Source organism: Pseudophryne corroboree, chromosome 12, assembly GCF_028390025.1.
Source record: "Pseudophryne corroboree isolate aPseCor3 chromosome 12, aPseCor3.hap2, whole genome shotgun sequence".
Taxonomy (NCBI): Eukaryota; Metazoa; Chordata; class Amphibia; order Anura; family Myobatrachidae; genus Pseudophryne; species Pseudophryne corroboree.
Window position 1 is genome coordinate 119,745,474 of NC_086455.1, and position 14,620 is coordinate 119,760,093.

The window sequence follows — 14,620 nt, forward strand, 5'->3', positions numbered from 1 at the left end:
TTTCCCTGAACACGAAAGGCCTGAACAGTCCACACAAACGCTCTCTCTTATTTCAGTCCCTCAAACAACTCAGAGGCGATGTTATATTCCTCCAAGAGACCCACTTTTCTGGCGCTTTACACCCTGAACTTAGATCTAAAACCTTCCCGTACACTTTCCATGCTTGCGATCCCATACGCAAGAAGAAGGGGGTCTCTATACTCTTTGCTAGCCACCTAGTTTTCACCCCCTCCGATATATTGAGCGACCCTGAGGGTAAATATCTGTTGTTAGTGGGGCTGTTGAATGGAACCCCCTACACATTCTTGAATGTTTATGCTCCAAACCAACTACAGGCCCCCTTCTTCCATTCCCTGAATAGCCTCCTAGCTCTGCACAGACGCGGTAATGTGGTTATGGGTGGGGATTTTAATGTGACCCTGGATAGCGCTCTAGACAGATCTAAACCTCTGCCCAGTTCAATGCGCTCCTCTCACTCACGTAACGCAGCTGCTTTGAATCTCTTGCTGTCCCGACATCTTCTCTTCGATACATGGAGAGTGAAAGAGTCGAACGCTCGGGATTACACTTACTACTCCCCTATTTATGATGTTTACACAAGATTGGACATGCTCTTTTTGAGTACAGAGCCTGCTCAATGCATTCTAGACGCCTCCATTTATCCTAGCACGTGGTCAGATCACGGCCCGGTCACGGTGGACGTCCCGGGCCCACACCCTCCCGCTCGCCACCCTACGTGGCGGTTAAATGACAGAATTCTTCTTAATCCCCAAACGAAAGCCCACATAGCTGCCGAAATTCTCCATTACTTTGATACAAACACATCTCCGACTATTTCTCCTATGTTACTGTGGGATGCCCACAAGGCGGTCTTACGCAGATGCCTGATTAGCGCCTCCTCTCATAATAAGAAGGCTAGAGCCAACCGTATCCGGGAACTCTCGGACTTGGTCACGTCCCTTTCGCTGAAACACAAAACGTCAGGGTCAGAAGCGGATCTTTCTGCTTTTTCCTCTGCCAAGGGCGAATTGAACATGCTCTTGACGGCTAGGGTGGAAACTAGCTTGAAATGGCTCAACCAGTCTTTTTACGAAAAGGGGGATAAGGCTGATCGGCTGCTAGCTTCTAGGCTTCGGACTAAGCTGGCAAGGAACAACGTTCTGTCTATTCAGTCTTCCCCCGGTAAGAAAACTTGTGATCCTAAATGTATCACCGAGACTTTCTCTCGCTTCTACAAGAAGCTATATAATGCTTACGGGCCCTCACATTCTAACCCGGATTTTCTTGCGGACGTGCGTGCCTATCTGTCCCAGTGCCATCTACCTTGTCTGTCCCCAACGGTCTCCGCGGAACTAAACGCCAGGATCTCCGATGAGGAAATCGTCACCGTCGTTAAAGGTTTAAAAACTAACAAGGCTCCTGGCCCAGATGGCTTCTCAGCTGCCTACTATAACACTTTTCTACCCCAGCTCATGCCCCACCTTTCAACCCTTTTTAATGAAGTCCTACAGGGTGCTTCTTTTTCCAAATCGGCTCTGGAGGCCAAGATCATAGTTATTCCCAAGGAAGGCAAAGATGCATCCAACTGCGTTAACTATAGACCTATATCGCTACTTAACTCTGATATAAAGATATATGCGAAAATCTTGGCCCTCCATTTGAACAGCGTATTGCCCCACCTTGTCCATAATGACCAGGTGGGATTTATCCCTGGTCGCCAAGCCCGCGACAATATGAGACGGGTCATCAGCCTTGCTCACCATATCAACCTTACACGTACCCCTGCTCTTTTGCTTTCTCTGGACGCGGAGAAAGCGTTTGACAGGATAGGTTGGCCCTTTATGTTCGAAACTCTTGCTCACTTTGGCTTTCAGGGGGAATTTCTCACGGGGATTCAGGCTCTGTACTCGGATCCGTCTGCACGGGTCTCCGTGAATGGAGTGCTGTCGGACCCTCTGGGTATCTCCAACGGCACCAGACAGGGCTGCCCACTCTCGCCCCTGATATTTGCTCTAGTAATAGAACCGTTGGCTGCACGTATCCGGACTTCGACCGACATTGGGGGGTTAGAGGTGGGGAGCTCAGTCTACAAGATCTCCCTGTTTGCAGATGATGTTCTCCTTTCGCTTTCCTCACCGCACACTTCTTTACCGAACCTTCTCCATCTTCTGTCGGAGTACGGGCATGTATCGGGTTATAAGGTTAATTGGTCCAAAACGGAAGCTCTCCTCTTCCACATTTCATCTACCCACCTAGCCTGCATGCAATCCAACTTCAAATTTTCTTGGTGTGTTTCTAAAATCCGATACCTGGGGATCTTTATTACGCGCCGCTATGGTGACCTATATAAGGCAAACTTCGCCCCCTTGCTTGTCAATATTAAGGCCGATCTCCATAAATGGCAATCCCTGATTATATCTTGGCTGGGACGAATCATAGCTCTGAAAATGAATATAATCCCCCGCCTACTTTATCTGTTTCAGACGCTGCCTGTGAAAGTCCCGGTCTCTGTCCTGGCCAAAGTTCACTCTTGGTTTCTTCGCTTTGTTTGGAGAACTAAGATTCCTAGGATAGGTTTCTCCACCTTACGTAAACCTGTACAGGAGGGCGGAAGAGGCTTCCCAGATAACCGCCTTTAATATCTGGCCACACATCTCAGCCAAGCTGTCGCTTGGTTCGCCCCTGCTCAGAACACTCAACGGCTACAGCTGGAATCTGCACTGGGCCACACTACGTCTTTGTCGTCTTTACTCTTATCTTCCCCCAAGGCTAGATCCCCTCATTTGCAACTGCACCCTGTGCTGGAATTCTCCTGCCAGACCTGGGACTACTGCACTCTGCGCTTTCACCTACTGTCATCCCCCTCTCCGCTTACCCCTTTATGGAATAACCCTTCTTCCACCCCGGGTCAGTCTCTGACTCGTTCTCGCCCATGGTCGGAAAGGAATATCCGCTTTGTACTGGATGTACTGTCTGAGGGTACATGCGCGCCTCTATCGGATATCATAACAAAATATAATTTCCCGGAAGCGAACCCTTTTACCTATTTCCAGATAAGACACTTTGTCTCTTCTATATCGAATTCTTCCCCGTTCCAACCTTTATCCACTCTGGAGTCATATAGCTATCATAAACCGCTTGCTCGAGGAATCATCTCCCTACTATACGACCCCGGCTTTTGTTCTCCAGTGGGAGCGGGACCTAGGTCCACCGCCAACTGACCATGATTGGTCGGATGTCTTCACTGCTGCCGCACAATCCTCCATCTCAACGCTAGTGAAGGAAAATGCTTACAAAATATTATATAGGTGGTACTTTGTCCCCTCTAGACTCCACAAGATGTTCCCTTCCTCTTCGCCCACGTGCTGGAGAGGCTGCGGCGGCCATGGCTCTTTCCTCCACATCTGGTGGACGTGCCCCAAGATCATGTTATTTTGGGACTCAGTCGCACACTTGATAAGTACAGTGCTCCAATCCCAGATATCTAAAGACCCTTGGTCTTTTCTGCTGGGCCTTCCCGTTATTAAAGCACCTCCAAGTACCGGTAAATTACTGACACAGATTTTAAATGCTGCTCGCTGCTCAATTGCTCTCCATTGGAAACAGAAGGAGGCCCCCCCTATTAAGCGGGTCATTGATAAAGTATGGTACTTCGCAAGCATGGAAAAAATCACTGCATATATCCATAACAGATCTTTCCAGTTTCTTGTGATTTGGGAATTATGGTTCAACTCTCAAGCTCCAGCACGTAGAACGCGCTCCCCTGAGGGCTCCGCGGCACTTCTACTGTGATTTTAGTAGTCTCGCCCCCTATGGAGTAGGTGTGTGACCGTCCTTAATACGACCTTTTCGTGTACCTTAAGTATTACCTCCTATTTTACACTAGCGCTCCGAGCGGTATTTGCAGTATAATGAGGCGCTCCGGTGGACCCTCCGTCTCTTTTCTCTCCACTCTATACTTTCCTCGTCTTTCCCCTCTCTTGTTTTCTCTTTTCTTGCTTTCTCTTTATCTTTCTTCTCTCTACTGTTACAGCCACGAGATTGTTTTTCTTTTTCTTTTGGTTCCTAATTAATCAAAGTGCTTTGGTCGCTCTCGGTGTATACTTTATCTCTATTTCCTTTATTATCAACATGATGTTTTTTCAATATGGGAACCCCTTGATCTCTGTTTTTAGATTATATCTCTGCTCTAAGTATAATGTTGTTTTACGGATATACCCTCCCCACCTGTTGTGGGGGGCTAGTGTAACCCTGTATAACTTGAAAATTAAATAAACGATTTAAAAAAAATAATCGGCACTTCTGCGCATGCGTATGCGGCGCAATGCGCATGCGCGTCGTACTATACAATGAACGATGTAGTTTCACACAAGGACTAGCGAAGCTTTTCAATCGCACTGCTGGCTGCAGACTGATTGACATGAAGTGGGCATTTCTGGGTGTCAACTGACCGTTTTCAGGGAGTGTTCGAAAAAACGCAGGCGTGCCAGGAAAAATGCAGGCGTGGCTGGGTGAACGCAGGGCGTATTTGTGACGTCAAAACATGAACTGAATAGTCTGAGGTGATCGCAAGCGCTGAGTAGGTCTGGAGCTACTCTGAAACTGCACAAAAAATTTTTGGAGCTGTTGTGCGATCCTTTCGTTCGCACTTCTGCTAAGCTAAAATACACTCCCAGTGGGAGGCGGCATAGCATTTGCACGGCTGCTAAAAACTGCTAGCGAGCGAACAACTCTGAATGACCCCCCAAGTTTGAGAAGTACTGGTCTCAAGGGGACAAGTGGAGCTATCATGTTATGGAATGTGCTAAATAAATGATAGCTACAATCTGATTGGTAAACTTACTACTAACCTCATGCTCAAAGTGCCCCATCTGCTCTAATTACCTAGAAATGTAAAGTGTGTGAGACACACAGCATAACCAGCTAACATATATAAAACAAGGACTCAATAATATCAATAAATGTATAATTTAGATTAAATTAACATATTGGAAAGCAAACCTAGGTATTAGTTAACAGTGTCGGACTGGAACATGAAGGGCCCACCGGGGGACTGCAGTGATAGGGGCCCATACTTAAGGGTGTGGCCTGCCTACAAAGGGGGTGTGGCCAGCCTCTACAGTTGAAATACACAATAGTCTAGTGCAGTGTAATGCAACATATCTACCATGTATAATACAAGTGAACAGTCTGGAACCTAATCCCTAGAGCAAAAAGTGGGCACTCAGGCAGTGGGGCCTACCGGTGGTTTCCCTGGTACCCCTGTGGGCCAGTCCGAGCCTGTTAGTTAATATCAATAAGTTGTTTTAATCATTTTGATGATATTGTCCTTTTAATGACTATCAGCCATGAAGATTTTCTATAGGTAGCGTTGTTGAATTGCTAGTTGATTCATAAGTCAAACAACATCCGGGTCGTCACATGCCTGTCCAAATTTTAGCACCTCTGTCTTCCTACTTCAGGCCATAAAGAGGGAGATTTGTCTACCTGCCCCTGGGAGTCATCATTCTTTTGTGAAAATGGGGAATGTATTGGTTATGTGAAGGTGTGTGACTTTCAGCTGGACTGCCCAGGAGAAGATGATGAAGGCACAATATGCGGTGAGTACCAAGACTGCTTTATAGAATTTCCTAAACTCCTGTTTCTTGTACGCTAATCGGAATATTAGTTAGAATTGATCTCTTCTACATGACCATCAGGGAGTCCTCAGGCCAAGATAATTACTTCAGTAATGGATCCAGACCTGCCAGCTTGAGATCTAAGTGTTGTTAGTGTTCTACTATTATCAGTGTGGCGCAAATATAGAGGGCCTCGCTGTTTTATGCTGGGTTTAAAGGCTTTATTTAACTTTAGCTGCAGGAGGATGAAGCTCAGGACTATGAATAATGGCCCTTGGATACTATCAGTATTTCTAACAATCCCAAAATGTACAGCACTCTCACTAGGGCCCTCATTCCGAGTTGATCACACCAAGCAACTTTTTGCTGCTGGTGCGATCAACTAATCTCCGCCTATGGGGGAGTGTATTTTAGCATAGCAGGGCTGCGATCGCTTGTGCAGCCCTGCTATACTAAAAAAGTTTCACACAAAACAAGACTAGCCCTAGACCTACTTACCCTGTGCGACGGATCCAGCGATGCAGGTCCCGGTTTTGACGTCAGACTTCCGCTCTCCGTTCGCCTGGACACGCCTGCGTTTTTCTTACCACGCCCCGAAAACGGCTGGAAACAGTGACTATCCGCCCCGGAACGCCTCCCACCTGTCCATCATCTTGCGATCGCTACTGCGATCACATTTGTCGCTGGTGGCATCGTTGCCCAGCAACGACACCACGTATGCGCATTTCTGGCCCGTTCGCACCACAGCGAAGAACCGCTGCGTGCGAACGGGTCGGAATGACCCCCTATACTGATTTACTCTTCTTATTGCCTCAATGATCCCTTAATTATGCAGACATTCTAGCGGCCAGAGTGCAGTAGAGCGCCAGTCTGGCATTCTAGTGACCACTATGCTATGTGGGGGAGATGTACTAAGCCTTGAAAACTGATAAATTTCACGGTGATAATGCACCAGCCAATCAGCCCCTAATTGTCATGTTACAGGCTGGGTTTGAAAAATGACAGTTAGGATCTGGTTGGTTGGTAGTTTTTCATTATGAAATGTATATCACTTTTCAAAGCTTAGTACATCTGGCCCTAAAAACCCGATTCTATTCGGTACTATTCCTGAGTCCAGAGCCAACTGACATCTGGTGCCCATTCTGTGTAGCTAATATATTGTAAAGCCCCCTTCCCATATCTTGTGGATAGAATATGCCTCTCCACACAGTGGTGGTCATTCCGAGTTGTTTGCTCTGTAATTTTCTTCGCATCGCAGCGATTTTCCGCTAATTGCGCATGCGCAATGTTCGCACTGCGACTGCGCCAAGTAAATTTGCTATGCAGTTAGGAATTTTACTCACGGCATTACGAGTTTTTTTCTTCGTTCTGGTGATCGTAATGTGATTGACAGGAAGTGGGTGTTTTTGCGGAAACTGGCCGCTTTATGGGAGTGTGTGAAAAAACGCTACCGTTTCTGGGAAAAACGCGGGAGTGGCTGGAGAAACGGGGGAGTGTCTGGGCGAACGCTGGGTGTGTTTGTGACGTCAAACCAGGAACGACAAGCACTGAACTGATCGCACTGGAGCTACTCAGAAACTGCACAGAGAAGTCTTTTCGCAATATTGCGAATCTTTCGTTCGCAATTTTGATAAGCTAAGATTCACTCCCAGTAGGCGGCGGCTTAGCGTCTGCAAAGCTGCTAAAAGCAGCTTGCGAGCGAACAACTCGGAATGAGGGCCAATATTTCCACTACCATATCAGTCTATACTTTCCCATTACTGATGTCACTCAAGCACTTGATGGAAGACGTTTTCCTTATCTGAGAGCATTCGGAGACTAATGGGGAAAGTCATCCATTTCAGGGACAACTGAAATTAGCAGGAGTTTTGACAGATCCAACAAATCGTGAAATTTACTAAGCTCCCGATTTTGACCGAGATGGTGTTTTTTCTTCAAAGTGTCATCTCGGGAATTTACTAAACTCAAATCACGGCAGTGATGAGGGCATTCGTATTTTTTTGGAACTCAAAGAAAAAAATTACGAATGAATACACCATCGGTCAAATACGCCTGTTATTTGGTAGAACTCGGTAATTTACTAAAAAGTGTAATTCACAAACACTGCCGGCAATAGCCAAACACTGCCGTGAAATAATACAAATCGTAAAAAAGTGCTAAAAAAAAACAGACCTGCTTTTTTTTACCGTGTTCTGATAGGCATGCACGGATCCATGAGATCCGTGCATGTTTATCAGTGGTAAGGGGTGGGAAAGTGTTAAATTTTTGGGGAAAAAATGCGTAGGGTTCCCCCTCCTAAGCAAAACCAGCCTCGGGTTCTTTGAGCCGGTCCTGGTTGAAAAAATATGGGGGGAAAAATGACAGGGGTTCCCCCATATTTAATCAACCAGCACCGGGCTCTGAGCCTGGTCCTGGTTCCAAAAATACGGGGGACAAAAAGCGTAGGGGTCCCCGTATTTTTTAAACCAGCACCGGGCTCCACTAGCCAGATACATAATGCCACAGCCGGGGGACACTTTTATATTGGTCTCTGCGGCCCTGGCATTACATACACAACTAGTCACCCCTGGCCGGGGTACCCTGTAGGAGTGGGAACCCCTTAAATCAAGGGGTCCCCCCCTCCAGCCACCCAAGGGCCAGGGGTGAGGCCCGAGGCTGTCCCCCCCCATCCAAGGGCGGCGGATGGGGGGCTGATAGCCTTTTTGTCAAAATGTGAATATTGTTTTTAGTAGCAGTACTACAAGTCCCAGCAAGCGTCCCCCGCAAGCTGGTGCTTGGAGAACCACAAGTACCAGCATGCGGAGGAAAACCGGGCCCGCTGGTACCTGTAGTACTACTACTAAAAAAATACCCCAATAAAAACAGGACACACACACCTTGAAAGTAAAAGTTTATTACATACATGCACACCACCAAACATACATACTTACCTATGTCCACACGAGGGTCGGTCCTCTTCTCCATGTAGAATCCATGGGGTACCTGTGTGAAAAATTATACTCACATAATCCAGTGTAGATCAGTCCTCTTCTGTTCTTTTTGTAATCCACGTACTTTGCAAAATAAAAAAACGGACACCCGACCACGCACTGAAAGGGGCCCCATGTTTTCACATGGGACCCCTTTCCCCGACTGCCAGGAACCCCCCCCCCTGACTTCTGTCTAAGAGGGTTCCTTCAGCCAATCAGGGAGCGCCACGTCGTGGCACCCTCCTGATTGGCTGTGTGCTCCTGTAGTGTCTGTCAGGCAGCACACGGCAGTGATACAATGTAGCGCCTATGCGCTCCATTGTAACCAATGGTGGGAACTTTGCGGTCAGCGGTTGACCGAAAGTAACCTCACCGCTGACCACAAAGTTCCCACCATTGGTTACAATGGAGCGCATAGGCGCTACATTGTATCACTGCCGTGTGCTGCCTGACAGACACTACAGGAGCACACAGCCAATCAGGAGGGTGCCACGACGTGGCGCTCCCTGATTGGCTGAAGGAACCCTCTTAGACAGAAGTCAGGGGGGGGGGGTTCCTGGCAGTCGGGGAAAGGGGTCCCATGTGAAAACATGGGGCCCCTTTCAGTGCGTGGTCGGGTGTCCGTTTTTTTATTTTGCAAAGTACGTGGATTACAAAAAGAACAGAAGAGGACCGATCTACACTGGATTATGTGAGTATAATTTTTCACACAGGTACCCCATGGATTCTACATGGAGAAGAGGACCGACCCTCGTGTGAACATAGGTAAGTATGTATGTTTGGTGGTGTGCATGTATGTAATAAACTTTTACTTTCAAGGTGTGTGTGTCCTGTTTTTATTGGGGTATTTTTTTGTAGTAGTACTACAGGTACCAACGGGCCCGGTTTTCCTCCACATTCTGGTACTTGTGGTTCTCCAAGCACCAGCTTGCGGGGGACGCTTGCTGGGACTTGTAGTACTGCTACTAAAAACAATATTCACATTTTGACAAAAAGGCTATCAGCCCCCCATCCGCCGCCCTTGGATGGGGGGGACAGCCTCGGGCTTCACCCCTGGCCTTTGGGTGGCTGGAGGGGGGGACCCCTTGATTTAAGGGGTTCTCACTCCTCCAAGGTACCCCGGCCAGGGGTGACTAGTTGGGTATGTAATGCCAGGGCCGCAGGGACCAATATAAAAGTGTCCCCCGGCTGTGGCATTATGTATCTGGCTAGTGGAGCCCGGTGCTGGTTTCAAAAATACGGGGGACCCCTACGCTTTTTGTCCCCCGTATTTTTGGAACCAGGACCAGGCGCAGAGCCCGGTGCTGGTTGATTAAATATGGGGGAACCCCTGTCATTTTTTTCCCCATATTTTTTCAACCAGGACCGGCTCAAAGAGCCCGAGGCTGGTTTTGTTTAGGAGGGGGGACCCCACGCATTTTTTTTTTTTTATTTTAACAATGTTTTATTTTTTTACGAATGGTGCACAATGAAGCCCAGCACGGATCTCACAGATCCGGCCGAGATTCATTGTGTTAATGTCGGCAGTGTTTTACAATTCACTCCCGTAAAACACTGCCAAAAAATACGAATGACATCGACATCGGAAAATACGAACATGCAGAATACGACAGCTTAGTAAATTAGTCGTAAAAAATTCAAAAAGTTGCAATTTTACACTTTCGATGTCATTCGTGTTTGAACTTTAACCTCATTCGGAAAAATACGAATTTTAGTAAATATACCCCAAAGTCTTTCTACTACTAAACACCACAGCCATAGACTATAGTATATAAACCTTGCTGTAACACAATACATGATTCATTTCATTTCAAAGTGAACTGGTAAATATCAGCTGAAATCTCCAGCTTGCAAATAGATAATTGTTTTCTAGGATTATTTGTCTACCACAAAGCAACAGAAAAGTTAGCATTAATGTACAAATCAAGTAAACTGGACATTATTTTAAAAGTATGGAATTAGTTTTACATAGAAAAAAAATGCATTATATCACAAAAAGCATATTTCTCTTGCGTCCTAGAGGATACTGGGGTCCACATTAGTACCATGGGGTATAGACGGGTCCACTAGGAGCCATGGGCACTTTAAGAAATTAATAGTGTGGGCTGGCTCCTCCCTCTATGCCCCTCCTACCAGACTCAGTTTAGAAAATGTGCCCGGAGAAGCTGGTCACGCTTTGGAGAGCTCCTGAAGAGTTTTCTACTTTTATTTTTATTGTTTGTTATTTTCAGTCAGGGCTGTTTAGGCAACAGCCTGACTACTTAGTGGGACTTAGGGGGGAGAACGGCCCAACTTCCTTAGAGTTAATGGTCCTGTTTCTCTGCTGGCAGGACACTGAGCTCCTGAGGGAGCTATTCGCAAGCCACACCAGGGTGCAGCGTACCCTCACGTAGCATGCTGCCACCCTCTAACAGAGCCTGAAGAGTGGTGAGTACAATGCCGGCGCCCCGGTAAGCAGGTCGCTGGCGGGAATGGTGGCACTAGGGTAGGAGCACAGCTGTACTTACAGGCTGTGTTCCAGGGAGGCTCAGATGGACACACGCAGCGGCGGGTACCGCCGTGAGGGGCGCGCTGGACCACCCATCTTACCCACACTGGCCACACAGCTAACAGAGGTTTTTACAGCTAGTTAGCACAATCTTACAAATCCTCAGGGCTAGTATAAAGAATAAAGTGCAGGAAGCCGCGCGCCATTTAAGGGGGCGGAGCTTCTCACTGAGCGGATCCAGCGGCTCTCCGGCGCCATTTCCCTCTGCAGCTCTGACAAGGCAGCAATACAAGGCACGCGCAGCTCCTCTGACAGGACCCCAAATCTCCAATGTGGTACCAGGGGGTCTTAGTGAGGGGGGGGGGGTAGGAGCAGTGTAACTGTTATGAACACTATACTGGTGCTTGGTTATTGCAACCCAGCTTAGTTTTACTACTGCTGAAAGGGGCGCTGTGTGGCTGGTTCTGAACTCTGTGTCTCTCTGAGACTCTGCCTACATATACTGTGTTTTCACCATTGTGTGTGTGTGTGTGTGTGTGTGTGTGTGTGTGTGTGTGTGTGTGTGTGTGTGTGTGTGTATATATAGGTGTCCCTTTACAATGTCAAGAGACTGTGTTTCTTGGACAGCTGAATGTCTCTCATCCACTGGGGACTCACTACCCTGTACTCAGGATAGTGTTCTTTCCCAGTCCAGTGGGGCTGAACCCCCGTGGTTGGCTTCCATTAAAGGGATGATTTCAAATATTTCAGCTAAACTGTCTAATAATGAAAAGGAAATACAATTCTTGAGGCAGTCTATGGATGACCTGATACTGTATATAGAGATTCAGCTCCCATACCTGCACCCCAGGCTCTCGCCATATGTCCACAAAAACGTACCCTGGCCCAAATCATGCAGGCTGACACGGATCCTGATACATCAGATCAGGAAGAGGGGAAAGTAGATGCGAGTTGGGGGGATACCGTCCTGTCACAGTGAATTTAGGCCCTCATTGAAGCTGTCAGAACTGTCCTACATATCCCTGACAAGCCAGAGGAGGCTGAGGAGGAATCTTATTTTAATACAAAAAAGAAATCCTCTGTTAATTTCCCTGCTTCAAAGGAATTAAATGCCCTCTTTGAAGAAGCAAGGGTTAACCCTGATAAAAAGTTTCAGATCCCTAAGAGATTGATTTCTTCCTTTCCCTTTCCTGCAGGGAATAGGAAGAAATGGGAAATCCCGCTGATTGTGGATGCATCGGTATCCAGGTTATCACGTAACATAGTCTTACCAGTCCCTGGGGCAGCCTCCTTAAAGGACGCTGCTGACCGCAAGATTGAGACCACCGTCAAGTCTTTATACACGTTGGCTGGGGTGGCCCAGAGACCCGCTATTGCTTGTGCATGGATCACTAGGGCCATTGCTAAATGGTCAGGTATTCTAATAGATGATTTAGATTCCTTACCAAGGCATGATGTTGTTTTACTCCTGCAGCATATCCAGGATTCTGCTAACTTTATGGTTTAAGCCATCAAAGAAATTGGTCTACTCAACGCACGCACCACTGCCATGGCAGTGTCAGCACGCGGGGGCTTATGGCTACGCCAGTGGACTGCGGACATGGATTCCAGAAAAGGTGTTGAAAGTCTTCTGTTTGGAGAGGAACTGGATAAGTGGATATCGCGGCACCTGCTAGGAAAACCTATTCTGGTCCAACTCTGCAGTCCTTTTGGACAGCGAAGTTTAAAGGCAAATCCAAGGTTTCTTCTACAACCTTCAAAGGGAATAGAGGTAAACCCAGAAAACCCACTGCTGCAGGTTCTCAGGATCAGGCCTCCGGGTCTGTTCCTCAAAGCACTCAGCATGACGGTGGCGCACACTGCCTGAAAGACAGGTAGGTGGGAGCCCGATTACATTATTTCAGTCACATTTGGGCAACATCTTGCCAGGATCCCTGGGTAAAAGATCTTATCACACAGGGATACAGACTGGAGTTTCAGGAACTCCCACCTCCCATATTCTTCAAATCAGGCTTGGCAGCTTCTCCAGAAGCAGGTTTGGTCTTACAGGCAGAAATTCAAAAACTGGTACAGACTCAGGTCATTGTTCCAGTTCCTATTCACCTACAAAACAAAGGTTATTATTCCAACCTGTTTGTAGTGCCGAAGCCGCACAGTTCGGTAAGGCTCATTTTAAACCTCAAGTCGCTGAACCCGTATTTACGGGTGTTCAAGTTCAAGATGGAGTCTCTGAGAGCGGTGATCTCAGGTCTGGAGGAAGGGGAATTCCTGGTGTCTTTGGACATCAAGAATGCGTACCTTCATGTTCCGATCTGGCCGCCTCATCAGGCTTATCTAAGGTTTGCATTACAGGACTGTCACCACCAGTTCCAGTCCCTGCCATTTGGTCTCTCCACAGCACCAAGGGTGTTCACCAAGGTAATGGCAGAGATGATGTTTCTCCTCCGCAAGCAGGGAGTAAACATAATACTGTACCTGGATGATCTGCTGATCAAGGCGCCATCCAGAGAGAAGCTGTTGCACAGCATCGCCCTATCAACTCAATTGCTCCAGGATAATGGTTCTCACCAAAGGCCAGGATCTCCCTTTTGTGGTGGCTTCAGACGTCTCACCTGACCAAAGGCCAACGGTTCGGGATTCAAGATTGGATTCTGCTAACCACAGATGCAAGCCTCAGAGGTTGGGGAGCAGTCACCCAAAGGGGGCAGTTCCAAGGAAAGTGGTCATGTCAGGAAGCCATCCTTCTGATCAACATTCTGGAACTAAGGGCAATATACAAAGCCCTTCTCCTAGCATCCCATCTTCTTCGAGATCGAGCCGTTCCAGTCCAGTCGGACAACGGGCCTAATTCTGAGTTGATCGCAGCAGCAATTTTATTAGCAGTTGGGCAAAACCATGTGCACTGCAGGGGGGGTAGATATAACATGTGCAGAGAGAGTTAGATTTGGGTGGGGTGGGTTCAAACTGAAATCTAAATTGCAGTGTAAAAATAAAGCAGCCAGTATTTATCCTGCACAGAAACAAAATAACCCACCCAAATCTAACTCTCTCTGCACATGTTATATCTGCCTCCCCTGCAGTGCACATGGTTTTGCCCAATTGCTAACAAAATTGCTGCTGCGATCAACTCAGAATTAGGCCCAACATGACGGCGGTATCTTACATAAACCAACAGGGCGGAATGAAGAGCAGAGCAGCCATGTCACTGGTAACAAGAATCCTCCTCTGGGCAGAAAGGCACGCGGTGGCATTGTCAGCGATCTTCATTCCGGGAGTGGGCAACTGGGAAGCAGACTTCCTCAGCAGACATGACTTCCATCCAGGAGAGTGGGGACTTCACCCGCAGGTGTTCGAGTCCTTGACAAATCGATGGGGGGTTCCTCAAATCGACATGATGGCCTCTAGTCTCAACAAGAAGCTCAAGCGGTATTGTTCCAGGTCGAGAGACCCCCAAGCAGTGGCGGTCTACGCTCTGGTGACTCCATGGGTCTACCAGATGGTGTACGTGTTTCCGCCTCTTACGTTGATCCCAAGGGTTCTCAAAT

The 14,620-nt window shown here is 47.6% G+C and overlaps 1 protein-coding gene across 1 annotated transcript in view; it reads left to right on the forward strand.

Annotated features, from left to right (window-relative positions):
- LTK (leukocyte receptor tyrosine kinase) overlaps nt 1-14,620 on the forward strand; it is a 307,777-nt gene that overhangs the window by 42,838 nt on the left and 250,319 nt on the right. The window contains exon 3 of the mRNA XM_063947926.1: nt 5,463-5,600. Coding sequence (XP_063803996.1) covers nt 5,463-5,600 — 138 coding nt within the window. The remainder of the gene's footprint in view (nt 1-5,462; nt 5,601-14,620) is intronic.